The sequence below is a fragment of the Euprymna scolopes genome, chromosome 40, assembly GCF_053919585.1.
Source record: "Euprymna scolopes isolate OS-2025 chromosome 40, ASM5391958v1, whole genome shotgun sequence".
NCBI classification, from domain to species: Eukaryota; Metazoa; Mollusca; class Cephalopoda; order Sepiida; family Sepiolidae; genus Euprymna; species Euprymna scolopes.
In genome coordinates this window covers 4,631,333-4,659,267 of record NC_136521.1, presented here as the reverse complement: position 1 = coordinate 4,659,267, position 27,935 = coordinate 4,631,333, and the positions used below count along the sequence as shown (strand labels likewise).

At 33.1% G+C, this 27,935-nt stretch overlaps 1 protein-coding gene across 13 annotated transcripts in view; it reads left to right on the top strand.

The window, feature by feature from the left end:
• The window catches only part of LOC145265357 (plexin-A4-like), a 1,096,693-nt gene that overhangs the window by 902,986 nt on the left and 165,772 nt on the right, over positions 1 to 27,935 (top strand). For all 13 annotated transcript variants that reach the window (XM_080121138.1, XM_080121137.1, XM_080121136.1 and 10 more), the window contains 5 exons: positions 6,998 to 7,149; positions 10,703 to 10,805; positions 16,903 to 17,039; positions 23,408 to 23,575; positions 24,170 to 24,263. In XM_080121138.1, the coding sequence (XP_079977264.1) occupies positions 6,998 to 7,149; positions 10,703 to 10,805; positions 16,903 to 17,039; positions 23,408 to 23,575; positions 24,170 to 24,263 (654 nt within the window). The remainder of the gene's footprint in view (positions 1 to 6,997; positions 7,150 to 10,702; positions 10,806 to 16,902; positions 17,040 to 23,407; positions 23,576 to 24,169; positions 24,264 to 27,935) is intronic.

Here is a 27,935-nt window from a genome sequence, read left to right as displayed (position 1 = left end):
TTTTCGTTTCGGAGAGATAGAGTTTGAAAATATGGAGACAGACAGACGTAGTGCGTTTTTTTAAATTAGATTCGCGCGTGCGTGTATATATATATGTATATATAATAAAGACTAATATATATATATATATATATATAATAAAGACTATATATATATATATATATATATATATATATATATATATATATAGTCTTTGAAGTTTTTAACCTTTAAAACTATACAAAAAAAATATTTTTTATCATTCGTTAGAAAACCATCTAGTCGGTAAGTCATTTAATCACCTGCAATCACTGCATCAACTCGCTCTCGAATTTACTATAATACCAATAATTTATTTTTCAAGGGATCATCAGTTGTTTACCATGAAACCCTGTTTCGGGGATTTAAAAAAAAAAAAAAACAGTATATTACATCATGGCTCCCCAGCAGTGTTGATCAAACACCACCACCCTTAATCTTAGGAAGAAGACATGTTACAAACATTTAATCCAATTTTCTATTCTTAATTGCAATTACTAACCTTTTCATACTATAAAAATGAATTTCTTACCTGTGCGATTCATCAATTTCCACATTTAAAATGGATACATTTTTTAATTTATCAGTCTTGTATTTATAAGCTTTGGATTAATCCATTTAACTACTTATCACCCCCACTATAATTAGTAGTTTGTATATTTACATTCTTATTTAAAATTAGATATATAAAGGTTAAAAATATTTTTGCATATATACATTTTTTTTTTTTTTAATAATATAAATTTATTATATGTAATTATAAATACATTTTATACATTGCTAATATAGTTTTGGATTTCCTTTATTAATATAGTCTGGTTTATCTTAAACGATTCAAAAGCATCAGGATAACGAACAAATGCTTTATTTAACTGTTTAAATATTTTATTTTTATCCCCACCTTGTTTTATCATCCTTATTATTAAACTCGAAACTGGTGGTATAAAGTCTGTTAGTTTTAAAGTAACTCGAGCTATTCTCAAAAACTCTGACATAATGGTTCCATAAAACATAAAAACAGGGCAGGTGCTATCTTTATGGGGCATACGTACTATTTTAAAGGGGAAAGCGTTTCTTTTATCAAATATTTTATAAAGAAAAATCCCATCCTCAATTTTCATATCTAAATCCAGAAATGTAGCCTGTCGTCCTCTATGTTCACAATTCAATTTTAATTCGTTTCGATATATAAGATGTTTATTTTTTTCGAATTTATCATTATCGTTTATACATATGAGGTCATCTATAAATCTCCTACATCCATGAAAGTTATGTTTTAGATATATCTGTTTTTAATAGTGATGATATATATATATATATACTCGAGTCTATGTAAATAAAAATTTGCCCAAAATGGTGCAGGATCCAATCCCATTGGGATACCTATCGTTTGGAGTATATATATATATAGTGCAAAACTTTGTTAAAATTCAAAGACTTACATATTTTTTATTTTTGTAACTTTTGTTTATTCCATCCTAGATTTCTTCATTACAGCCGTTTCATGAATGCGATGGCAATTTTATGATTTTATGCGTCCATAAAAATTTTCCAGTCTTTACCAACTTGTCAAATGTTGTTTCCATTTGATGCTACCAACAAAAGGTTGATTTTGTACATGATACAATTTGGGGGGAAAAAGAAATTCCAGTCCCACGTTGCTACATGTCAGATATCTTGGGTGTCCTACTAAAAAAAGGTTTTGCACTATATATGCTCTGCACCTATTAAGTAGATACATTAAGCTTAACTCGAAATTAATGGGGATTAGGTTTTTAACATAACAATCTCAACCCGTTAAACGAAAACGGTATACATTGAAATTAACAATATTTCAAAAACAAACATTTATAATATATATATATATATATATATATATATATATATATATATATATATATATATATATATATATATATATATATACTAGCAAAAGTATCTGTCGTTGACTGGGTTCAAAAACAGCCTACAAAAAATGGACTCTGATTTATGAAAGTATGATAGGTTATGAAAAGGAAGGGTTGTAAAGAGATAGATTCGAATTTTGAGGTATCAAAACCAAAGCAAAATATGGTGAATATAAAAATAAAATAGATAAACCCCATAATTTATTATACCATACCTGTTCACACTGAAACACTTATCACAATATTCTGTGGATCTATATTAAAAAACCTTGTTAAACTTTGTGACATATTTCCATTCTATGGAAGTCAGGCGCAAATGAACACCCCATAATTTTATTATACCATATTTCTTTAGACTGAAACATAATTATCAAGGTATACTTACGCAGATAGATATGAAAAGTCTTTATTAAAGTTTGTGCCTATTTCCATTCCATGGAGGCCAGGCGCGAACGCAGACCCCACAATTTTATTACACCATCCTTATTTAAGTTAAAACATACTTATCAAAGTATTCTTATGTACATCTATATCAAAAACACTAGTAAACGTCTTTTTTAATTTTTTATTTCTATACTTTGTGGACCAGGCGCGAACGCAGATCCCACAATTTTAATGAACCACCGTTCTGCCACATCAAACATACCCATTCTTGTGTCTCGATACATCTTCTATCACTATATGTAATCAGTTTTTTAAAATAGTCAACCATATAGGAGCCTATTCGTGACCAAACACACACACACACACACACACATTCAGCTTTATATATATATATATATATATATATATATATAATTTAAAGTAACACTTTTGATCTGATAGCCATATAAAACCTAGATAGCATCAATATTCATTTTTATCTTTTTAACGCATTTCATAATTTCATACTAAAAATTGATTTTCAATCGACCAAACTACCCGGCCCAACTACGTACCACCCCATCCTACCACGTCCCCTAAATATAAAAATCAGAAATAGTATCACATATTTTTTTTATTTATTTTTTTTTTTTCAATAAAAAAAAAAAAAAAATTTTAAGTCGAAAAATTTTTTTTTTGTTTTTCTACTAAAAACTATCGGGGTGTGTCGAAAGTCCGTTTGAACTTTATTTCCTTTTCTAGGATTTCTGACCACGATTCTGCAACCACGATTTTTGCATCTGAATATAATATAAAAAAAAAAAAAAAGAAAACTTGTGCCATTAGTCACAAGTCAGTGGTTTCATTCGCCTATTTGATGCCAATGGAAATTTCACCTCTGCTACCGGAAAATGAATTCCGAATAAACTCCCCTGACTTTCCATAGGTCATTTCCCCTCCCTGATTTCTATTTCTCTTTAGTTTTTCATCCCCCTATCCATCGATTACAACAAGCAAATAAAATAGCATACTTCATAATTTAGCAAGATCCAATCGGTATCTTATTTATTTTTTTTAAGTGGTACAACTTACGAGTACTCATGCAGGATAGGCATCGAGTTATCGTCGACATATTCTGAGGCGTTTACGTAAACCGTCGGAAAGCTCCGAACGAAAACATCGCGTTTTTTTTTATTAATTTATTTTATTTTATTTTTATTTATTTATTTATTTATTTATATTTTTTTTGCAAAAACTGGTCAATCTTTAAAATGCTGAACGAAAGCTCTGATTTTTTCGGTTTTTCTTTTTTTTTTTTTTTGCTTGCTTTTCGTATGTTTGTTGTTTTTTCTTTCTTTTTATTTTTATTTGTTTTATTATCTATTTTTATTATCTATTTTTATTTATTTTTATTATCTCTTTATTTTTATTATCTATTTTTATTTATTTTTATTATCTCTTTATTTTTATTATCTATTTTTATTTATTTTTATTATCTCTTTATTTTTATTATCTCTTTATTTTTATTATCTCTTTATTTTTATTATTTCTTTATTTTATTTTTTATTTATTTTTTATTTATTTTTATTTATTTTATTATCTATTTTTATTATCTATTTTTATTTATTTTTATTTATTTTATTATCTCTTTATTTTATTTTTTATTTATTGTTTATTTATTTTTATTATTTAATTTCATCTATTTTTATTATCTATTTATTTTTATTTATCTATTTTTATTTATTTATTTTTATTTATTTTTATTGTTTATTTAATTTTTATTTATTTAATTTTTATTATCTATTTATTTTTATTATTCTTATTTATTTTTATTTATTTTTATTGTTTATTTAATTTCATCTATTTTTATTATCTATTTATTTTTATTGTTTATTTTTATTCATTTATTTGTATTTATTTATTTTTATATTTATTTATTTTTATTATTCATTTATTTATTTTTATTATTTATTTATTTATTTTTATTATTCATTTATTTATTTGCGGACTGTTATCTCCATCTTCATAGTTGTTGTTTCACGATATAAAAGAATAAAAACATGCCAAAATGCATGGTGGAGTATGGAATATTGGGAGCAGTGTGTTGAGATGCAAAGATAATTTTAAAAGTAATTTTGTGTTCATATATATATATATATATATATATATATATATATATATATATAGATCATCGTATAAAGATTACATCACTCTGACTGACGTAAAAAACATTTAAAAATGTTTAATTTCACCGTTATTTCACGCGATAATGTTAGCGGAATGGATATGGTCTTTGCTAATTAAGCCAAAGGCGGCTTGTGTTGCTGGGTTCGAATCTATCGACTGGTGTTAATCATTACACTCTGCACTGAAGATTCCTGAAAGGATGAAACACTAGTGTCTGTAGGTATTTAATAATTATTATAGTAAATAATTATATATATATTTGCCTGCCTGGCACCAAAGGTACTTAAGCTTTTATGCATTTTTATTTTCATAAAATTTATGATTATTAACATGTCGTAGAATGGATCTTATAATCTTGTTAAATTTACTTATATATATTATTAATATTTCAGTTTTTTTATATATTAGTATAAAAAGAAACTATATTGTATCTACATTTTTGTTATTAGGGAAGTGGTATTTTCTACTTGAGAGCCCTGTACTTTACAGCTGTCCTGTTTTTAAATCTCCGAAACAGCTACATGGTAGACAGCTGATGATCCCCGTTTTCTACTTAATTTTAGTTAAGGTTTTTTTTCCCCTCCTTTTATAGTTAATTGGTTGGTTGGTTGTTTTTGTTTTATGGCATATCAACCCTTTTCGGGTTATTTAATGCCGAATCCAAAGATTTTGAAGAAAAATTTTTTAATAGAATATATTTGTTGTTTTCACGTCGGTTTCTATTTAACCCATAGTTGGAACCCTAACAGGTACTACCACTCCGGATCAGAGTGGACCTGGGAGCAATGGCAATTAAAGGGTGGCTCCACATTCCCTAAAGCCCACAAGCTGGGGCCTTACCATTGGATATAGTTTAAGGTCATATCCGGGACCCCCATTGAGGGACTTTTACCCTCTGCAGGGGGGCAGTCAGTGTATTCTAATGCCCCACCGACAGGGCCGCCTTTTATAGTTGAATATTCTTTTGTAATTATAGACGTTTTAGATTTTAGATTATGCAAGTGCTAAAAATAAACATCTGTATCCGCCAACAAACAAGAGTTACTGACATCACAGTTTGTCTCTGATGTATCGTGATTTTCATGGAAAGTGTTCAACTGAGCTTCAATCTATGGTCCCCCCTTGCCAAACTTTCACAAGAAACACTCGTCTAGCTGTACACACTATCAATAATTCCCCCCACTCTTTATCTGTGCCTAAACCTAGAACTGCACGCCTGTGGAATTGTCTTCCGTTTTCCTGCTTTCCGGCTGACTACAATATGGTTGTCTTCAAGTCTAACGTAAATAAGTTCTTGATGAGCCGTTCTATATAAGTTATCAAATTTACCAAATTTTCATTACTAATGATTACTATATTGTCCAATTTCTACTGTACACTCTTTAACCCTTATCCTTGAGTGGCCTCTTGGCCTTGATAAGTGGTGATGCCTATGTAAAAAAAAAAAAAAAAAAAAACTGCCATCAAAACATCCAAACACAGATGGCAGGGCACATAGGCAGACAACATGTTAACAGATGGACCATTAGGACAACGGAATGGACACCTCGTGAACATAAGAGGGTAAAGAGAAGACCAAGAACGAGATGGAGAGACGACCTGATACAGAACATGGGTCCCACATGGCAGCGGATAGCTCGGGACAGAGTTAGATGGCTAAAGTCCAGAAAGGGGTTTCACATTGAGTGATAAAACCCTGATTGATTGATTGAAATGCTAAGTCTGCGATAGGTTAAATTTAGTTGTGTTATTTTTCCGGTAATTTAAACTTTCTTCTTTTTCTTTCTCTTTTTCTTCCTCTTCTTCTTATTATTATTATCATAAATTTTACCTAAACTTATATAGAAACTAGCAAGGAAACCTGACGTTGCTCCAGATCGAATGAGGATGATCATATGCTTTACCCTCCCATACTTTTATTGTTATTGAAATCGATGAAATCGATTATTGCCTGCTCTAGTTAAGGATCCACCTCTCCACAGTGGACCAAGACTCCATGGAGTCACTTAGTCCACAATACATTTTAGTCTACATTGCACTGTAAAGAATCTACTGTTGATTTTATAAAATTATCTGTAAATAATGGCTTCACTTAATATTTTAAAATACAAAGGTCAGGTATCATGGTTTAATAATGCTCTAAAAAGAGACATTCATTTCGAACACACCCTGGTCTTATAAAAAAAAAAAACTATTGATTTTTATAGGCTGAGCCTTTCTGCTTGTGCGCTGATTAAGCTTTTGAAATGCACTTGTGTTGTTAGGTTGTATAAAAGTGTTAACTTTGGTCAAAATCAGACTTTCTTTAATAGGATTTTTTTTTTCGATTATTGATACGAAACCTACGTAAGAACATTCCCAGACACATCAAGTATTTTCATGTGAAATTTGCATAAAAAAGTCGTCCCAGCCGTTTCCGAGACCATAGGAAACGACTTCACACACATATTTGACTAAATATTTGTTGCGCCACCCTGACTTTACTAGAGAAAATTATTTCCTTTTTTTTTTTTTTTTTCTAGTTCTACCCCTCGAAAGGTCCGGTCGAAGGCGGGACTCTGCTGACCATTACTGGAGAAAATTTGGGTAAAACCTTCCACGATATCAAAAGAGGTGTGACCGTTGCCGGGTCTTATTGCGAGCCAATACAATCTCAATATGTGCCAGCACAAAAGTAAGTAACACATGTTTTTTTTTGTTTTTTTTGTCTCTTGATTAATAGTGTAGTATCTGTTCTGTGAGCATGATACCATTATTTCAGACATTACTTCTTCCTTAGAGGGAGGAGGAGTCTCATTATGTATCAGCTTTTTTAATTGTCTCATATTTGACTAATAGTGTAGTATCTGTTCTGTGAGCGAACGGTAATGATATTGATGCTCCGATCCTTTGCATTTTTCACAAGTTCATTAAGACAAGATAGTGGATTCAGTGTCCTAGCGTCGAACGTGCTGATATAAGCACAGTTTCCACATGATGCAACTTTTGATCTCGTTCCTTCATCATCCGATGCAGCAGCCCACTTCGAAGGGTTTAGACCTGTTCCATCATAGTTTCCAATGAAGGTAACTTGATCAAGATTCGCAACAACCACGAAATTAAAATCCTCACAAACAACAAACTCAAATGTATTGAAGACAGTATTTTGTATATTTTTTATTTTTAACTCATTTTCCAAAACTTACCGTGTTCAACAGAGAATCCGGTGCTATTTTAAATTTCCAAATACATTAGTAAACACTGTATGTTTTTCCAACTGAATAAACATGTTACATTGAATAAAAACACTAAAAAAGTATCCAGTTAGGTAGAAAAGTAATTTATTTTGCCTTTGATAACAGTTATTTGTTATATATTTGTTTCTTTGACAACTTTTTCGAATCTGTACAGTAATACAAACCCTCAATTTTCTGATTCCGATTAATTGTCCCAGCACCAGTTAAACCCCAAGCAGTCCCAGTGGTAGTAGATATCCTAAGTGTTGTATCAAGTTGTCTGGAAGGATATTTCAAAATACTAGGCATCGTTGATTTGTTAGGCGGCCTTCAAACCTCTGCTATTGTAGGTACCACCAATATCCTTAGGAAAATTCTTGATCTTTGAAGGTCCTGGTTTAGCCGGGATTGAGGGGAAAGTCCTCTAATAATGTCCCGTCTTTTTTCAGGGAAAGGTTATAAAATGAAATCAGGATTTTTTTTTTTTATCCCGGACTGTGCCGAGTTGTCTTGCCTTATGTGTAATATAATTCGTCTGGTTTGTTGTTGAAAGTTGTTTTGTGTGTGTGTGTGTGTTTTGCTTTTTGTTTTTTTATGGGAGGAAACATAAAACTCCAATCAATTTCGACTCCCTGAGGCTCGTCCGTAATTTTCTAATTTGATCGCATTCGTTTTGTTTCTTGATTTTTTTCCCTCCGACCAAATTAATCGCCAGTCGGACTTGATGCTTGATTATCCGGCCTTGTTTTATGGCAATAAAAATCCGAAGCAGAAATATTGAAGCTGAAAAGGCGACAAAGAATGAATAAAATCTCTGGAGGCGATATTCATCGTGATTAATGGACAATTTAGCAATTTTCGTTAATAATTTTAGATTTTGAACCAAATTTTCAGACTTGTATTTTTTTTTTTTTTTTTTTTTTTTTTTTTTGCTATTTTCATAGTTATTGTTTTTCATGGCTATTTTTTTGTGTTTAGTGACTATTTTTTGTGGATAGTGACTAATTTTTTGCAGTTAGGGGCTATTTTTTGTGTTTCATACATAATTTTTTTGTGTTCAGGGTTATTTTTTATTTTTTTATGTGTTTCGAGGCTATTTTCGTATGTGAATGTGTGTTTCAGGCTATTTTTTTGTTTGTTTGTTTTGGGGCTATTTGTGTGTGTGTTTCGGGGCTATTTGTGTGTGTGTGTGTGTTTCTGGGCTTTTTTTTTTTTTTTTTGTGTTACAGGGCTATTTTTTATTTTTTTTTATTTTGATAATTTTTTTTTTTGTGTGTGTGTGTGTGTGTGTGTGTGTGTGTCTTATGCAACTATTTTTTGCGTTCAATAACTATTTTCATAAATAATAGATATTTTGTGGTCCTGGATATGACCTTAAACTATATCCGATGGTGAGGCCCCAGCTTGCAGGCTTTGGGGAGTGTGGAGCCACCCTTTAATTGCCATTGCTCCCAGGTCCATTCTGACCCGGACTGGTAGTACTTGTTAGGGTCCCAACTATAGGTTAAATAGAAACCGACTTGAAAAAAAAAAAATATATATATATATATATATTCTATTAAAAAATTGTTCTCCAAAATCACTGGATTCGGTATTAAATAACCTGAAAAGGGTTGATATGCCATAAAACAAAAACAACCAAAAAAATAGATATTTTGTATGTTTTTCTGCTAGACTTGGGAATTCCCTTCCTGTTTCCTGTTTCCCTGACTATACTAGTAGTCCATTAAGTCTCGGTGGCAATTTCACTTTTTTATTTATTTTACTTTTGTAAGTTTGAAGAGATCAATGGGGCTCCTTCCTGGGTCTAACACTTGATTCTATTATAATTTAAATTTATATCCGAGGGCTCTTTTAAGAATAGACACTGTTCCCTTTATGGCTGCTATCTGTATTTCCTTACAGCTTGGTCTTCCAGGGATTGCTTCTAAGTATTTTTGAAGGTTCTTTTTTATTAAGCCAGTTGCTCCTGTCACAACTGGTATAATGTTTATTTCTTTCAGAGACCATGTCGTTTTTAGATCATTTTTTAGGTCCTGATATTTTGTTATCTTTTCCCGTTCTGCTCTATTAAGGCCAAACTCGTTTGGAACTGTGACAATCAATCTATGGTCCCCCCTCGCAAAACTTTCACAAGAAACACTATCAATAATTCTCCCCACTCTTTATCTGTGCCTAAACCTAAACGTAGATTCCATGAACAAAGCTTTTTTATTAGAACTGCACGCCTGTGGAATTGTCTTCCATTTTCCTGCTTTCCGGCTGACTACAATATGGTTGTCTTCAAGTCTAATGTAAATAAGTTCTTGATGAGCCGTTCCATATAAGTTATCAAATTTAACAAATTTTCATTACTAATGATTATTATATTGTCCAATTTCTACTGTACACTCTTTAACCCTTATCCTTGAGTGGCCTCTTGGCCTTGATAATGTGTTGATACCTATAAAAAAAAAAAAGTCCAATGTGAACAAGTTCTAATTGAATCGTCCCCCTAAGTAATCCAAGTTACAAAATTCCCACTGTTTACTATGCTGAAATCACAATGACTAATGTATACCTATTAACCCTTATCCTTGAGTGGCCTCTGGGCCTTGATAAGTGGTGACACCCATGTAAAAAAAAAAAAAAAAAAAAAAAAAATGTCCTTTCGGACTTGTTCCATAAATCTGTATCTGGCTTGATGGTCTTGTCTTTTCTGTATCTGCCTGCCTGTATGTCTTTGTCGTAGAACACTGTCACTTTTCCATTTGATGTTATCGGTGGTGGTTCATGTTTCCAGATGTCCGACGACCTATCTAGTTGCATCTCTCCACAGACCTTCCAATGTAAGTATCTACATACTTTATTGCGGCGAGCAGTGCAATGACCATCGGCTAAAAGGATCTTGCACCACACATTAGTTGGCTTGGACTTTCAACAGCTGAGTGACAGAATCTGCATTGGTTGGTTTTTTGTAGACCAGCACCTTGTTCAGGGTTAATTATGAATTAAAAAATTTTCTTCTTTCAGAATTGTGTGTCGAACTGGCAGTAGTAGCATTAAAGCTGGATACGTCCGCGTGGTTGTCGCTCGCATCACTTCGGCTAAATCGGATTTTAACTACGAATATGTTGTAAGTAAACATTCTTTTATTTGCTTACGAATAGATATTTTAACACGTATGTAAATATGTCGCCAAGTTAAAATGTAAAATGTTTATTTCAACTTGCTGACATTTGTGTTGCTTTTGCGCATGTGCAAATTTATTCATAGTTTGAAGTGGTTTAATTTAAAATCTTTATATATCTGTTGATAGCTCAAATGATAGGGAACCCGGCTGGAGCGCTAAATGCTTTGGTTGCTATTCTACCTGTTGGCACTAAAGTCATTTTTTTTTTCTTTTTTCTTTTTTTTTCATTTTTTTTCTTTTTTTCCTTTTTTTCTATTTTTCCTTTTTTTCTTTTTTTCCTTTTTTCTTTTTTTCCTTTTTTTCTTTTCTTTTTTTTCCGTTTTTTTCTTTTTTTCCTTTTTTTCCTTTTTTTCCTTTTTTTCCTTTTTTTTCTTTCTTTTTTTTCTTTTTTTCTTTCTTTTTTTCTTTTTCTTTCTTTTTTTTCTTTTTCTTTCTTTTCTTTTTCTTTCTTTTCTTTTTTTTCTTTTTCTTTTTTTCTTTTTTCTTTTTTTCTTTTCCTTTTTTCTTTTTTTTTTCTTTTCCTTTTTTCTTTTTTTTTTCTTTTTTTTTTCTTTTTCTTTTTTCTTTTTTGTTCTTTTTCTTTTTTCTTTTTTGTTCTTTTTCTTTTTTCTTTTTTTTCTTTTTCTTTTTTCTTTTTTTTTTTCTTTTTTTTCTTTTTTTTTCTTTTTTTTCTTTTTTCTTTTTTTTCTTTTTTTTCTTTTTTCTTTTCTTTTTTCTTTTTTTCTTTTTCTTTATTTTTTTTTTCTTTTCTTTTTTTTAACTTTTGAAATCGGTAATATACATAGTCAGTTACTCAGATGGATAAATCTTTAGATCATGGATTACATCTGCAGGACGATTGTGGTGTGATATAAGACCGCGTATTGCTCAGAGTAAACAAACATTTATTAAACTTAACTCAGTTTTATACTCCAATATCATCAAGCTCAAAACTAAACAATGCATTCTTAAGGCGTATGTTTGGTCTGTCTTGTTATATGGTTGCAAAAGTTGGACTATCTGCCCCCAGAAATGTGGAAACGCAGAGACAAAAGTTAGGGGTCGTTTGCAAAGATCACATTTCTAACGAGGAAATACGGACTAAATGTGGGCGCACTAAAGGATTTCTGATGGAAATTGTCATAAAAACCAAATGATGTTCTTAGGACATATTTACTGTCAATGAGACATAGAACGTTTAGTACTGACTCGTAGAATTCCAGTAACGAAAAGTAAGATCAACCATGACGCACTTTGATGGACAGCTTGGTCGGGATTATCGTCAAAAGTTGAGCTGTTTTCGACTATCAAGAGCTGCCCACATTGGGAGCCGTAGTCACCAATGCTGTTAAACAACAGGGTCGCGGATGATGATGGTTTTACTTGAATTCGATATTTCGATTTTGAAGAAGCACTAAAAATATTTAATTTCATATTTAATGAAAACTGCTTTTAAAATGTACATTTCCAGGACTGACTCTATACACTCTCCTCTTGAAGTTTTGTGTGCGTAAAAATTGCATGCGTAAAAAAATATGGAAATTGCTGAAGTATTTTAAGATATCAACACCACTTTATTTTATATATATATATATATATATATATATATATGAGCAAACAGTTAATAAAATATGTTAAAAAAACACTTTGAAATGAGTTAAAAACATATTTAATCTGAAAAGGAAACACTAGATAAATGGATAGTCCTTAATCCGCGGAGTTTCGAAGAAATACTTTCCTTCTCATCAGAGGGTGGGAATTAGTAAAATGCGGGATCGGATTTTGCATGCAGAAGTATTTGATGAAACAACAAGTAAGTCAAAGATCTTACTTGAAAACAACAAAAAAAGTGAAGCAGAGGGAATATGGTGAAGAAAAAGGTGATTACACACGAATGGATAGTCTGGTGGAAGATAAAAAATCCAGTGACGGTAAAATCCAAATGTAAAACTTCAAGAAAGTTAAAAGAATTTCCATTTGTACAAGTAAAATCCAAGGAAATCCCGTAATTGGAAGAAGACGGTCCATAATAAGCCAAAGGCAGAAATCCATGGAATAATTCACAAAAATGTGTACAAGGAAAAAAAGATTCCATATATATATATATATATATATTAAAAATTTGACCTGAATTTCTATGACGTTGGCTTAACTTGACCGGCAGCTGATGAGAACCACCTGAACAAATATATATATATATATATATATATATATATATATATATATATATATATATGATTGTTGAGCTGGATTAAATCCGACGATATGAAATAAAATGGAGGTGGAAGGACCTGGATACTCAACGTTTCGCCCGATTTATGCGGGCTTCTTCAAGAGGGATGGTCATTGACGAGAGAGTCGGAGGATTGGGGCTATATATAATGATGGGGGAGAGCAGCGTGCTTTCCTTATGTAAATTAGATGTCATATATACATGTATATACATTTTATGAGAGAAGAACTAATTAGAGTAAACTAGTGTAGTGGATTGCGTCTAAAAGATAAAATATCGTAGAGATTAAAAATTGTGTTTGGAAATATAGCGGTGATAGATTAAATAAATAAAATGACACGAGATTTCGAAAGAATCTTTTTTTTTTTTTTTTTTTTTTTTAAATTAGAAATAATTGAATTGGGATAAAATAGCGCAGTAACTTAAAAGATGGTATCTAAAAATAAGAATAGGAAGTGATAAAATGGAGTCTAAAAATAGATAATGATAAAATACAGTAAATAAGTAAAATAAAAATAAAATTAAGTGAAATTACGAATTTTTTTTTTTTTTTTTTCGCGTTTAACCGGTGTCTAAGTTGTTTTCTTTAATAATTATTTTCGACAGAAAGGGAGCAACGTGGAAAAAACCTTTTCTTTGCTTAATTATATTGCTGGAATGGGAGATTATAGCTGACTCAATTAAACGTCGTGTGGATCTGTTATGTATGTGTTTAAGAATCTATCCAAAGATAACAACCAACACAATTGCTCGAAACTATAAACACGAAGATACCGACTTTATGAAAGGTTTCATCCAGGGTATAATATCCACGACCACCGCCCAAACCAGGGATATCACCCTACCAAAACGATACATAAATGCATTATCACACATGGCTAACGACCATAATATTATCGTCTCACCTGCTGACAAAGGTGGGGGGATTGTAATAATGGAAACAACTGAATACAAAAATAAAATACTTCAACTATTACAAGATAAACACACATATGAAAAAACTACCTCCGAAATAATACATAAAGAAATTGACAAATTTAACAAATCTTACAAGAAATTAATACATAATGATAAAATATGGACTACCTATATAGAATACCATCCTAAAATCCCGACCTTATATGGTTTACCCAAAACACATAAAAATAATAATCCAATACGCCCAATCATCTCTGGCATTGGCAGTGCCAGCCATAAGATAGCAAGAGCGATCACAAAACTCCTAACGCCATTATTGGGCACAATTAGCAATTCCCATATAAGAACCTCTGGCGACCTTCTTAATAAGATAAAAAACATAGATATGAAAAATAAAACCATGAATAGTCTCGATATAGAATCTTTATACACCAATATCCCTACCAAGAAATGTCTCAACCTTCTTTCAAAACACTTAAATAAAATAAAAATTAAATTACCTTTGCCGATAGATAATATAATTAAAATTATAAGTATATGCATTGACATGACATATTTCACATTCGATGGACTCTGCTACAAACAAAAATTTGGACTGCCCATGGGTAACCCTCTAAGTGGGGTTTTGGCATGTCTATTTTTAGAATTCATAGAAACCGGACCCATGAAATATAAATTACCCAAAGGCACCTCCTACTGTAGATATATTGATGATATTTTAATTTTTCTCCCTATATCTTCCAAAATAGAGAATATCACTGATAAATTAAACAAGATTGAACCCACTATTAACTATACGTATGAAAGAGAAAATAACAACTCCATACCTTTTCTGGACATCAACATCATAAATAACAATGATCATCTAAGTTTTAAAGTCCATCGGAAAGTCACGAATAAAAATGATTACATACACTTTTACTCTCATCACGATGATAAAGTAAAAAGAAGTATTCTAATAGGATTTTTTCTTAGGGCCCTGAGAATATGTAGTGAAGAATACATCGTGGAAGAATTTGAATATATCGAACATACATTCATGAACTTGCAATACCCTCAACATTTTTTGGCAAATACAAAAAGAAAAGCACTAAAAATTTACCATAACCGAGACCATTCCTTAAATAGCCAGACACACAACAGACAATTAACATTACCAACTAATAAAAACAACGACACAATCTATAAGAACCTAAATAAGACAGGCATTCAAATAACAAAACTAAACTCTTTAACAATTAGAGATCTAACACGTAAAATTATAACTAATACCAACATTAACACCAAAGCCGGAATATATTCCATACCCTGCCTTGATTGTGGAAGAATATACGTAGGAGAAACTCAACGTAATTTAAATAAAAGAATATATGAAAACAAAAGAGATGTAAAAAACAACAATACACTCAACGCCATATTTTGTCACATCATGGAAAACGACCACCATTTTGATTTTAACAAAGCAACTTTCCTTAAATACATACATAAAAGATCCACACGACGTTTAATTGAGTCAGCTATAATCTCCCATTCCAGCAATATAATTTTAAGCAAAGAAAAGGTTTTTTCCACGTTGCTCCCTTTCTGTCGAAAATAATTATTAAAGAAAACAACTTAGACACCGGTTAAACGCGAAAAAAAAAATTCGTAATTTCACTTAATTTTATTTTTATTTTACTTATTTACTGTATTTTATCATTATCTATTTTTAGACTCCATTTTATCACCTCCTATTCTTATTTTTAGATACCATCTTTTAAGTTACTGCGCTATTTTATCCCAATTCAATTATTTCTAATTTAAAAAAAAAAAAAAAAAAAATTCTTTCGAAATCTCGTGTCATTTTATTTATTTAATCTATCACCGCTATATTTCCAAACACAATTTTTAATCTCTACGATATTTTATCTTTTAGACGCAATCCACTACACTAGTTTACTCTAATTAGTTCTTCTCTCATAAAATGTATATACATGTATATATGACATCTAATTTACATAAGGAAAGCACGCTGCTCTCCCCCATCATTATATATAGCCCCAATCCTCCGACTCTCTCGTCAATGACCATCCCTCTTGAAGAAGCCCGCATAAATCGGGCGAAACGTTGAGTATCCAGGTCCTTCCACCTCCATTTTATTTCATATATATATATATATATATATATATATATATAATCTCCTCACCTTCATTATCTACCCCAAAATAATTTTTTTTTTTTAATAAAAAAAAAATCGACTTTAAGACATATTTACCGTCAAAGAGACATAGAAGGTTTAGTATTGACTTGTAGAATTCCAGTAACGAAAAGTAAGATCAACTAAGATAGACTTTGATGGACAACTTGATAAGTTGAACGGGATTGGATTAAACTGTTAAACGGCAGGGTTGCTGCTGCTGATGTATTTTAAAATGATGATGTATTCCTAAAAAGAGCAGCTCAACATTATTTCAGGCTATGGATGGCCGCCCACATTGAAGAGCCGTGGTTACCAATGCTGTTAAACGGCAAGGTCGCTGATGATGATGATGATGATAACTATATATTAGGTACAATATAATATTCAATTGAGAATTATCTCTGTAATAATAAATACGAAATATGCATGAATTAAAATATATTTAAGCGTATTTTACAATCGGATAGGGCTGGACGTCCGCCCCTCCCTCACTAGTCTTAAATAAAAAAAATTAAAAAAAGTTATTGAGTCGAATTTTCAACTTAAGATCCAAATAGCATTTAACAATGAAAATACAAACTTTGCTTCTGACTTGCCAATTGTCATTTGTTATCATTGTGTCATGTTGTTTGCAATATAATAATGAGAAACTATGTACATTAATGTTTTTTTTTTTGTTTTTTTTTAATTTTTATAGAATTGAACTTGGTACCATATTTTTTCTATTTTAGGTCCCAGGAATTTCTGGCCTTCATCCAAAAAAAGGTCCCATTGATGGCGGCACGCACGTAACCGTTAGGGGAACCCATCTTGATGCTGGGTATAAGAAGTCCATCACAATCGCAGGCTTACCATGTGAAATCAAAAGGTAATATTTAAACAGAATTTTTTATAGTCTGTCAGTCTCGTTGGTCTGTCAGTCTGTCATATAAATTGTTCAAAACCAGTTAGATTAATTTATCTCTGACAATGAATCTTGAAGGATTGGAAATACTCGGCCTTATGATAAATATGGTGATTACATCAGCCAGTTCCCGCCTGGAGTGAAGACTGTTATTCAGAAGTATAAATAAATAAATAAATGTATATATATATAAGTGAACGTGTCTGTTTGTCTGTCTGTCCCTACACAATAACTCTGTCAATCTTCAGTCTAAAGACTCGAAGTTTGATATACAGGGTACTGAGATTTGGGAAAATCTTTGTCATTTGGGGAAATCTTTGTAATCCGTTTTCGGCCAGAAATTCTGTTTTAAACTTTACAAAAATGGCACACAAACGTATGGGATGCTTCAGACTGCTTTTGGACTATCTTGCATGAATCAGCATCAGTTTGTGAGTGGTATAAGAGATTCAAGGAAGGCAAGGAGTCTGTGAGGGATGATGAGAGACGTGGAAGGAGTAAGGAAGTTAGAGTTAAGGCGTCAAAGTTCAACGATTTGACCTTTGAGACCTCTACAAAACTCCTTCGCCAATTTTGGGGCTAAACACTTGAGATTTTAGATATATGTTCATTGGACATGGATCTTAATTAATAACTTGATTTGAGCCCAAAACAGTAAATGTTAAGGGGTCATAATAGGGGTCAAAGTTAAAAAAACAAAATGACCTCTTTCTTTGCTCAACATACACCTCCAAACACCCGGGCAACGCCGGGCTGAAATGCTAGTATATATATATATATATATATATATATATATATATATATATATAAGCAAAGTGCGAGAGCTGACGAACCTATTGGAGTCGTAGATACATTTTGGTCAACTTCTTATGTAGGTAATTTGCAGTTTTCTTTTTTCGTGTGCGTGGGCTGGGGCTTGGGTGTTGGAGAGTGCGGGCGTAACAGATGATCGAACGTCCCCTTGGAGACAGGCTGGACTCCAGCTTGATTTTCTGTTGAAGCTAACAAGCTAGAATACAGATCAGAGTGGGTGAGGTCCGAGCAAGGGGTGGGTGGGTGGTGGTAGATTCACGAATGGAATAGAAAGGCAGGGGGGGGGGCATCCAAAAAGTACTTACCTTCGCTCTCTCGTGCCTCTGGAGTAGACCAACGAATCCAAACCTATTCTTTATTTCGCTTACAGTGATTTATAAGATCGAAATCAACGTGTTGCCTTTAACTCTGAGAGTAAGGTAAAATTTTGTGGCAGCCCATGGATATGTGATGTCACAAATGTTAAACAGAACGGCATTTTTAGTCCCCCCCTCCCCCGACAAAAGGAGGGTTGACCTGAAAATTCACCCTTGCCCATTCGTCCGTTCGTCTGTCCGCACTTTTCTCACAACTACGCCTTGGAATGTTTTTTTTTAATTTTGCACAAACATTAAACACGATATGTGTAAAAAAAAAAAAAAAAGTAACAGAACGGATTTTTTTTCTGGGAAAATTCTGGTTGCCTCCCCCTAGGGGTGCCTTTTAGGTTAAAATGGCTAAAATTGACATTTTTGTGCTTATTTAAAAAAAAAAAAAAAATTATGCCTTGGATTTTTATAAAACTTTTTGAAAAGTTGTAGCTAAGTGATTTCTATATAATTTTGTTTGTCTATACTTCACAATAACTCTTGGGTGTGCCTCAGGGGCTCTTTTAGGGCTATTAAAAACACTCCATTTTTGGGACTATTTTACCATATTCATCCAAAATTTTCTGTGTATGTCTATTTAGCAGTTTTGCATGGTGCTGAACTCAAATTTAAATATGTTAAGGATTTGGGGGGCTAAATTGGGTGGGTGGGGGGGCAAATGATGGACTTGGTCATTTCTTTTATTGTATGATGCAGAACTCAAATTTACATACTTGTTTGTTCATTTTCACCAGGATTTTACGTCCCCTGGGGACTTTTGGGGCTAAATGAGAGGGGAGAATGCTGAACTTAGTCATTTTTTATGCCTCGTTCACTGTGCATTCACGGGGGAACATGCATGCCTTTTTTATTGCAAGAACAAAACCTCAGAGGGAGATTAAATCTGAACGTTATAGGGAAATATGTGCAGAACAGGAGACTTTGTTGGTTTGGTCACATTGAAGCAATGGATGAGAGTTCTCAGTTTAGTAGGTGTAGAAAATTTGAGAAACAAACTTCAGTTCACTGAGAAAAACAAAAACATGGGAGAAGGTGATAAGAATGGACTTTGAGAGAAAGAAGGAGAAATAAGGACTAGGCCAGAGATAGGTTATAGGTTAGTTTTGAAGTCAATTTCAAAAACCGTCCAACATATGTCAGCATGTTAAACCGATGATGATGATGATGATGATGATGATGGGAAGAGCTGTGTACACAGGAGACTTTGTTGTTTTGGTCACATTGAAAGATATTTTGAATTGAAAGTTTCCGATGAGTAGCTAGTCTGTAAAAGTTCTGGAAATGGAAAAGTGTTTCCAGTGGGTAGCTGATCTGTGTGAATCTTGGAGATGCAAAAGATCTTTTGGTGAGTAACTAATCTCTAGACGTTTTGAACTTTAAAATTTTTCAGACAAAGCAAAGATTTTTCTCGTGTTACGCTCTTCTGGAAGTGGAAGGTTCAACCCTCAGTGTGGAGCAACACTCAAAATACAATTACAAATTTCTTAAGACTTCTACCCAGTCATGGCTGATGGAACAAGAGAAATCTTCTGCCATAGATTAAATAGAGGATTCAATTTGAAATTCTGTGCAAATCCCCAAGTTTGACAGAGAGAATCCAGAGTTTGACACAATACACCTGAAGTAGTTGGGAGGTTACATCAACTGAAACGTTGTGAAAATAACACTCAAGATGAGAACAGTAGTCCAAAGAATCAAAATGTTGCTAGTCTCAGTCTTTTTTACAAAAACTTTTATAGCACTTGTTCCTCAGAATTGTCTGAGTTTATTCTCTGCTTCCTTTGTTACAGCTCATTTGACTTGTTGTTCTCGAGGTCTTCATCAATTTGCGGTTTTGAATACCCATTGTAATACAATTTCCTATTCCAGTCGCTTGTTTCCTAGAACTGCAAGGTTGTGGAACTCCACTGACTGTTTTCCTCCCACCTACACCTTTTTAGTCTTTTCAAGACTAAGGTCTATAAGCATCTCCTGTCTTTGCAATAATCTTTTGTTCTAGTTAGCTCCTTAGATCAAGTGGCTTCATGCCTTGTCTCTAGCGATTTCCATAAATACAAATAATTATTCCTCATCTCCAAAATTCAGAACTGTAGATATGAGGTGCCTTCAATAAGTTTCCAGACTTTTTCCATATGAACACCTTTATTGATCGTACACACATAAAACTCCAGTCCCCTTCAAAGTAATCTCCTCCGGCTGCAATGCACTTGTTGTAACGTTCCAACAACTTCTGGAAGGCCCCATGGAAGTCCCCTTGTGTGAGCGTGTCAATGACCCACATCACAACCTCCTTCATCTCCTCAATTGTTTCAAAACAACAGCCTGTAAGGTTTTCCTTGAGCTTAGGGAAGAACAAAAAGTCCCAAAGAGCAAGGTCTGGACTATAGAGAGGGTGAGGAACCGTCTTGTCGCCAATCTTGTCTGTGACAAGGATGGAGCACCCTTGAGACAAATTTCGCGCGAATCTTCTGCATTTTCAGTTCCTTGCAAATAATTGTGTGTACAGTTCCCACACTGACATCAAACTGTGCACTTATTGTCTCTATAGACACACAACGGTCCTTATCCATGAAATTCTGTATTTGACGAATCAACTCTGGTGTTCTAACTTCCTTACTCCTTCCACATCTCTCATCATCCCTCACAGACTCCTTGCCTTCCTTGAATCACTTATACCACTCAAAAACTGATGCTGATTCATGCAAGATAGTCCAAAAGCAGTCTGAAGCATCCCATACGTTTGTGTGCCATTTTTGCAAAGTTTAAAAGAGAATTTTATTGCATATCGTTCTTTTAAAGTATCCTCACGTCCAGATTGCATTTTTGAAATTCACCAACTGTGACAATCAGGCTTTAGTAGGGTGTATTCCAATTCCTGCTGTAGCTGTTCATTTGAACCTGAAATCATAAAAATTGGTCAGTCATCTCATAAGATGTATAGCAATAACATACTGAATTTCCAAGTCTACAACATTTTGAATGCCTGTACAAAAACAGTTTGGAAACTTATTGAAGGCACCTTGTACAGCTTCTCTGTATTTACAAAAGTCTAAGACAACGTAATGCACGTGTGATAACAGGAATTGGTTTTATTGCCATTGTGCACTACGTGTCACAAAAAGTCATGCAAAGAATCCGAATAATACCTTGTGTTGGATAATCCAGATCCCCGAGGATTGACGGCAAACAAAAAGTCAGTCATAGTTTTGAATGCAAGGCCCGGGAGATGACGTCAAAGGCGGGTCAAATTTTAGGGCACAAAATCCCTGGTCAGCAAGTCACCACATTTTTTGGAAACAATACAAATTGGAATATTGTCATCATCTGGCCAAATAAAGGCAGGAGAGACAGAGTTGAGACAACAACGCGAGTAGGTGCTAGCAACACATTCTTCATATAATTGTGAATTAGTTAGGACTTCTATTATCATGGCTGACAGAACAAGACAATGCTATCCTCTGTGGATTAAATAAATGTTCCAGAAGCGGATTCCTAAATTCAACACGATACACCTGAAGAAGGTCAGAGGTTACACCAACTTAAATTTTTTGTGTGTGAATAACATGTAGAGTGATGTGGGTCTCGGTTGATTGTGTCTAACTGCGTCGGATACACACTCGAGAGTAAAAACAATGAAAAGAATATGCTGTTGTCATAGCCCTAGTGATAACTAGCATATTATTTTCATTGTTTTGACTCTCGAGTGTGTATCCGTTGATATCTTATGTTTTTATATAGTGATGTGGTTCTCGGTTGATTAACTATGTCGGATATATACTCGAGAGTCAAAACGATGAAAAGAATATGCTGTTGTCACAGCTCTAGTGATAATAAGAATTACTTTTATCGCAATTATGCACCTTGTGTGCAACTTGGCTTAATTTCTATTATTTCACCACAAGACAGTCGTGCGAAGAATCCGAATAATATCTTGTTAACATTAATGAGTTACAACTTAGCAAGCCACTCAAGATAATGTTAACTTCTCTAGAAAATTGTGCTGGAGCCAGTAACTCAACATGGCATTCTTCATAAAACTGCATAAAGGACGATAACTCGATCATACCTTAACTCTGATATTACATGAGGCCAGTTAACTTGACTCTCTCAACCTCCACCTCATAAAATTACACGAGCATATAACAATGTGAGTACTTCCTTTACAAAATTGCCTAGTGGGCAGATAACGCAATACATTTTCTCTATAAAATTACAGGTGGGGGGAAATAACTCGGAACCTATTTTTTTTAAAAGAATTCTGTAAGGGCAAATAGCTTAATATTTTTCCCTTCCTAAAATTGTACAGGGGCAGATAACTCAATACTTTATTAAATTGTGCAAGAGCAATAACACTTCATCTTCTCCATTAAATCGTCAGGGGCAGATAACTCAATTTGTCATCTTAAGAAAATTGTGCCGGGGCAAATAACACAAATCGTCTTCTACATAAAATCATCAAGAGCAGATAACTCAATTATCTTCTCCACAGAATTGTGCAGGGGCGGATAACTCATATTCTCCATAAAATTGTGCAGGGGCAGATAACTCAATTCATCTTCTCCATAAAATTGTGCAGGGGCGGATAACTCAATTCATCTTTCTCCATAAAATTGTGCAGGGGCAGATAACTCAATTCATCTTCTCCTTAAAATTGTGCAAGGGCGGATAACTCAATTCATCTTCTCCATAAAATTGAGCAAGGGCAGGTAACTCAATTCATCTTCTCCATAAAATTGTGCAGGGGCGGATAACTCAATTCATCTTCTCCATAAAATTGTGCAGGTGTAGATAACTCAATTCATCTTCTCCATAAAATTGTGCAAGGGCAGATAACTTGTTTTCTCCATAAAATTGTGCAGGGGCAGATAACTCAATTCATCTTCTCCATAAAATCATATAAGAGCAAATAACTCTGTTCGTCTTCTCCATAAAATTGTACAAGGTGGACAACAATGTTTTGTAAAATTTCTTAAATGATTTTTGAAAAAAAAAAAAATTAAAATAATTTTAATTTTTTATATATATATATCTATATATATATATATATATATTGTTAAAAAAAAAAGTGGAGGGAAACAATTTTTAAATTTTCGATAAGTTTTCTGTAAAAAATGTTTTAATTTTTTTGTGTTTTCGCTTTTCCATTTTCAGAGTCGATGCCGATTCCCTGGTGTGTGTCACTGAAGCTGCATTAGGAGTTATGAAGGGATTCGTGAACATGACGATTGATCAAACTGTAATTACGTCCGATACGGTGGAATACAGATACGTTCCTAATCCACAAGTGACGGACCTAATTCCGAAGAAGAGTATCCGAAGGTGAGTACTCTGCTCATCCAATTAAGTACAGACGATTTATATATCGATATAAAATATATCCTCACCCATTTGCAGTTCAGGCTCTTAAACTTATCACACAGTAGAACCTTGGAAGACTGTGGGCCCGGGATATGTTTTTTTTTTAATTTATGATGTGGAATACGATGCTTTTCCAGATCTTGGTTATGGTATTTGCCCCAGCTTACGGTGTTATATATGATTTTTTTTAGGTTATGATGTGAAATACGATGTTTTTCCAGGTCCTGGTTATGGTATTTACCCCGCCTTACGGTGTTATATATAATTTTTTCATGTTATGATGTGAAATACGGTGTTTTTCTTGATCCTGGTTATGGTATTTGCCCCGCCTTACGGTGTTATTTATGTTATTTAATTATATACACGTGTATTATATACTTACTGTATTTTGTTACTAATTTTTAATATGTACTGTATAAAAATTTTTCTTAAACCCCGCCATACGTGAATTTCCGCTAATCAACGAAACACGTGTAAGACATACTACGTTAACATATGAATAAAAATCATTATGAATGTTAAATAAATGCATCTTTATTTCTTTTTCTTTGCTAGTGGTGGTATACCGATGGATGTGTCTGGACATGACTTCAGCATCATTCAAAGACCACAGATGATTGTTTGGGTTGGGAAAAAAGATTATTTTGGGGTAAGTAATCTCTAATTTCTTTCTTTTTTTAAATCTTACATATTGTGTGTGTGTGTGTGTGTGTGTGTGTGTGTGTGTGTGTGTGTGTGTGTGTGTGTGTGTGAATATACGAGAGTCATTCTCAAAGTAAAGCCTCCTATTTTTATTTTTGAATAATCTCTAATTTCTTTCTTTTTTAAATCTTACATATTGTGTGTGTGTGTGTATGCGTGTATATGTGTGCACGTGTGTGTATGTGTATGCGTGCACGTGTGTGTGTGTGAATATACGAGATGATTGTTTGGGTTGGGAAAAAAGATTATTTTGGGGTAAGTAATCTCTAATTTCTTTCTTTTTTTAAATCTTACATATTGTGTGTGTGTATGCGTGTATATGCGTACGTGTGTGTGCATGCATGCACGTGTGTGTGTATATGCGTGCACGTGTGTGTGTATGCGTGCACGTGTGTGTGTGTATGCGTGTATATGCGTACGTGTGTGTGTATGCGTGCACGTGTGTGTATGTGTGTGTGAATATACGAGAGTCATTCTCAAAGTAAAGCCTCCTGTTTTTATTTTTGAATAATCTCTAATTTCTTTCTTTTTTAAATCTTACATATTGTGTGTGCATGCTTGTATATGCGTACGTGTGTGTATGCGTTCACGTGTGTGTGTGTGTATGCGTGTATATGCGTACGTGTGTGTGTATGCGTGCACCTGTGTGTATATGCGTATGGTGTGTATGCGTGTATATGCATACGTGTGTGCACATGTGTGTGTATGCGTGCATGTGTGTGCGTGCACGTGTGTGTGTGTGTGTGTGTGTGTGTGTGTGTGTGTGTGTGTGAATATACGAGAGTCATTCTCAAAGTAAAGCCTCCTATTTTTATTTTTGAAATCAAAAACTAAGAAAAGACTGTAGGCAGTAAATCAGAAGTTATATTTTAACTGAGCATCCGGTAAAAGGCGCAAGACAAGCTTACATATGATATGATATTTTAATTTACGCAAATTTCATATTATTATAGTCAATTTTCTATCAATTATATTATTATATTGTACCAATTACATAGTTGTGATTTCAAAAGTAGAAATAAAAAAAAATGACCTGAGTGCCATCAACTAAAATCGAAAACAAAACATATCCCATTCCAGCCTTAGTCATTACCATTTGAGCTATCGTCAGATGGATAAGAAATAGTAAAATAGAATTGACTTTAACATATAAATGTATATACGCTCTCTTCTGATCTTGAGAACATGGTGTAATGGGGAAAAGGGTGGCTGGTTAATTTTAATGTAGCTAAAACCAAGCTTCTCACTTTTCATTATAAAATTCTACAAATACTTTAATGGTGAATGCTCTGACGAACTGCAAACACTTGTACCTCCTCGATTTAACTACCCCCGAAAAAACACTAAGTCTCATCCCTTTACAGTAGAGATCCCTAGGTGCAAGAAAGCCTTTTACTCCAATAGTTTCTTCCCCAGAGCTGCGGATCTTTGGAACTCCCTTCCAGGATTCTGCTTTCCCAACTGTACTGATATGCAGAAGTTCAAGTGTAATGTGAATAAACATCTTTCTACTCATCTCCCTTCATAATGACCCTGCTAATTAAGTCCCTGATAGTAGACCACTGCTTCAAAGTGGCACTGTGCCTTGTTTGGGGTGAAAATTGAATACAAAAAAAATTAAAAAAAAAAAAAAAAAAAAAAATCAGGCACCAAATGAAATAAATGGCTTCTGTCTTGGGGAAGCATCTTGTCTTGACAAACTTCTAGAACTGACCGTCACTCTTGATCTGAAATGGAATATATGCATCAAATCTGTTGCCATAATTGCAGGAAAAATGATTGGATAATTTGCGACTATTGGCTTAAATTGAAACTGCATTATATGAAAAGTAGTTATAAATGAAAAAATGTTTTAGTGCAGATTAAGGAAATCTTAATGTTTTTTTATTTGAGTATCCTGTCGAACAATAAATTTATGTAAAGTATAATTTACAGTCTTAAATTGTGTTCTTATATATATACAAGCAAACAGTTAATAAAACATGTTAAAAAACACTTTGAAATGAGTTAAAACCATATTTAATCTGAAAAGGAAACACTAGATAAGTGGATAGTCCTTAATCCGTGGAGTTTCGAAGAAATACTTTCCTTCTCATCAGAGGGTACGAATTAGCAAAATGTGGGAAAGTATTTCTTCGAAACTCTGCGGATTAAGGACTATCCACTTATCTAGTGTTTCCTTTTCAGATTAAATATGTTTTTAACTCATTTCAAAGTGTTTTTAACATGCTTTATTAACTGTTTGCTCGTATTATAAGCTCTATCTCCTATTTGGTTTTATCGAGCGTTTACGTCTGGCTGAGATAACTTTATAAATATTAATTCTTTAATATTTATAATATACTTTAATTTTACCATCTTGGATCATTTTGGTAAATTTAATTGTAATTTTTATTTTATTTTATATATATATATATGTATTTTGTACAATGTCGAAACATTGTTAATTCACTGCCTGCATAGCAGCAGCCACATAGTGCAACAGTTAGAAACTCCGACTGTCGTTTGGTGATCGGGTTTCGATCCTGGCTTGAGGTAGTTGCTTGTCTAGCCTCGCTGATGAGCTGTGAAACAGCAAAACAGTATTGTACGTGGATGACTATATATATATATATATATATGAATGGAAATGTATAAAAACAATACAAAAAGTATAAAAGCTTATAACTTTTCTTTATTCGTTTTCAATTGGTGACGTGCAGGAATACAAAATAATATTGTGGAAAAAAATTGGAAAACTTTTTTTACAAGTACATAATTTTCGACCGATCCTTCAGTCTTCATCAGTGTAGTGAAAAGAAAAAGAAAAAAATTATTGGAGTATATATATATATATATATATATATATATATATATATATATATATATATATATACTCCAAACTATACTAGCATTTCAGCTCGGCGTTGCCCGGGTGTTTGGATGTGTATGTTGAGCAAAAAAAAAAAAAAAAAAAAGTGGTAGTAGGAAAGCAGGCTCGAACCCGTACGCAATGGAGAAAAAGAATGGGGAAAAAACCCTGACATCTTTGCTGTAACGGCCACTGCCAAACCGGAAGTGACTTATGCTTAAATTAAGGCTAGACAATCGAAAGGAGAGGATGATTTTCAAAAATATCGGCGAAAAAAGCGCCCTCCCTGTAGAAAAGTGCCCAGTTGAAGGTGGAGATATTAATGTTTTTATCCAAGTTTTCGATATTTGTCATCTGAAAAGTCGAACTTAATTTTCTAGTTTTCTTTTGAAACTTGAATATAATAATACATTTTGTCTGTTTCAGTATCTATATATATAAACAGATTGAGATGTACTCTCAATTTATATGAAATCATATATTTCTAACCAGCATGTTTTGGAATTCCCTCCCTATCTCCTGCTTCCCTGACTGTACTAATTTGCAAAGACATACTGATCTTGGTAAAATCTGTCGCCTCTGTCGAAAGTTTTAGGAAGACATGCAAACATACATACATTCGGAACTAAAAATTTTCGACCCAAACCGATTAAAAATCTTGCCCTATCTCTGAATACCCTTTATGTCAAGTTTCAAATATTTAGACCAGAAATTATCTGAGTAATTTGGTAGAGACCGCAGAGGTCAAATTGTTTAAACTTTGATCCC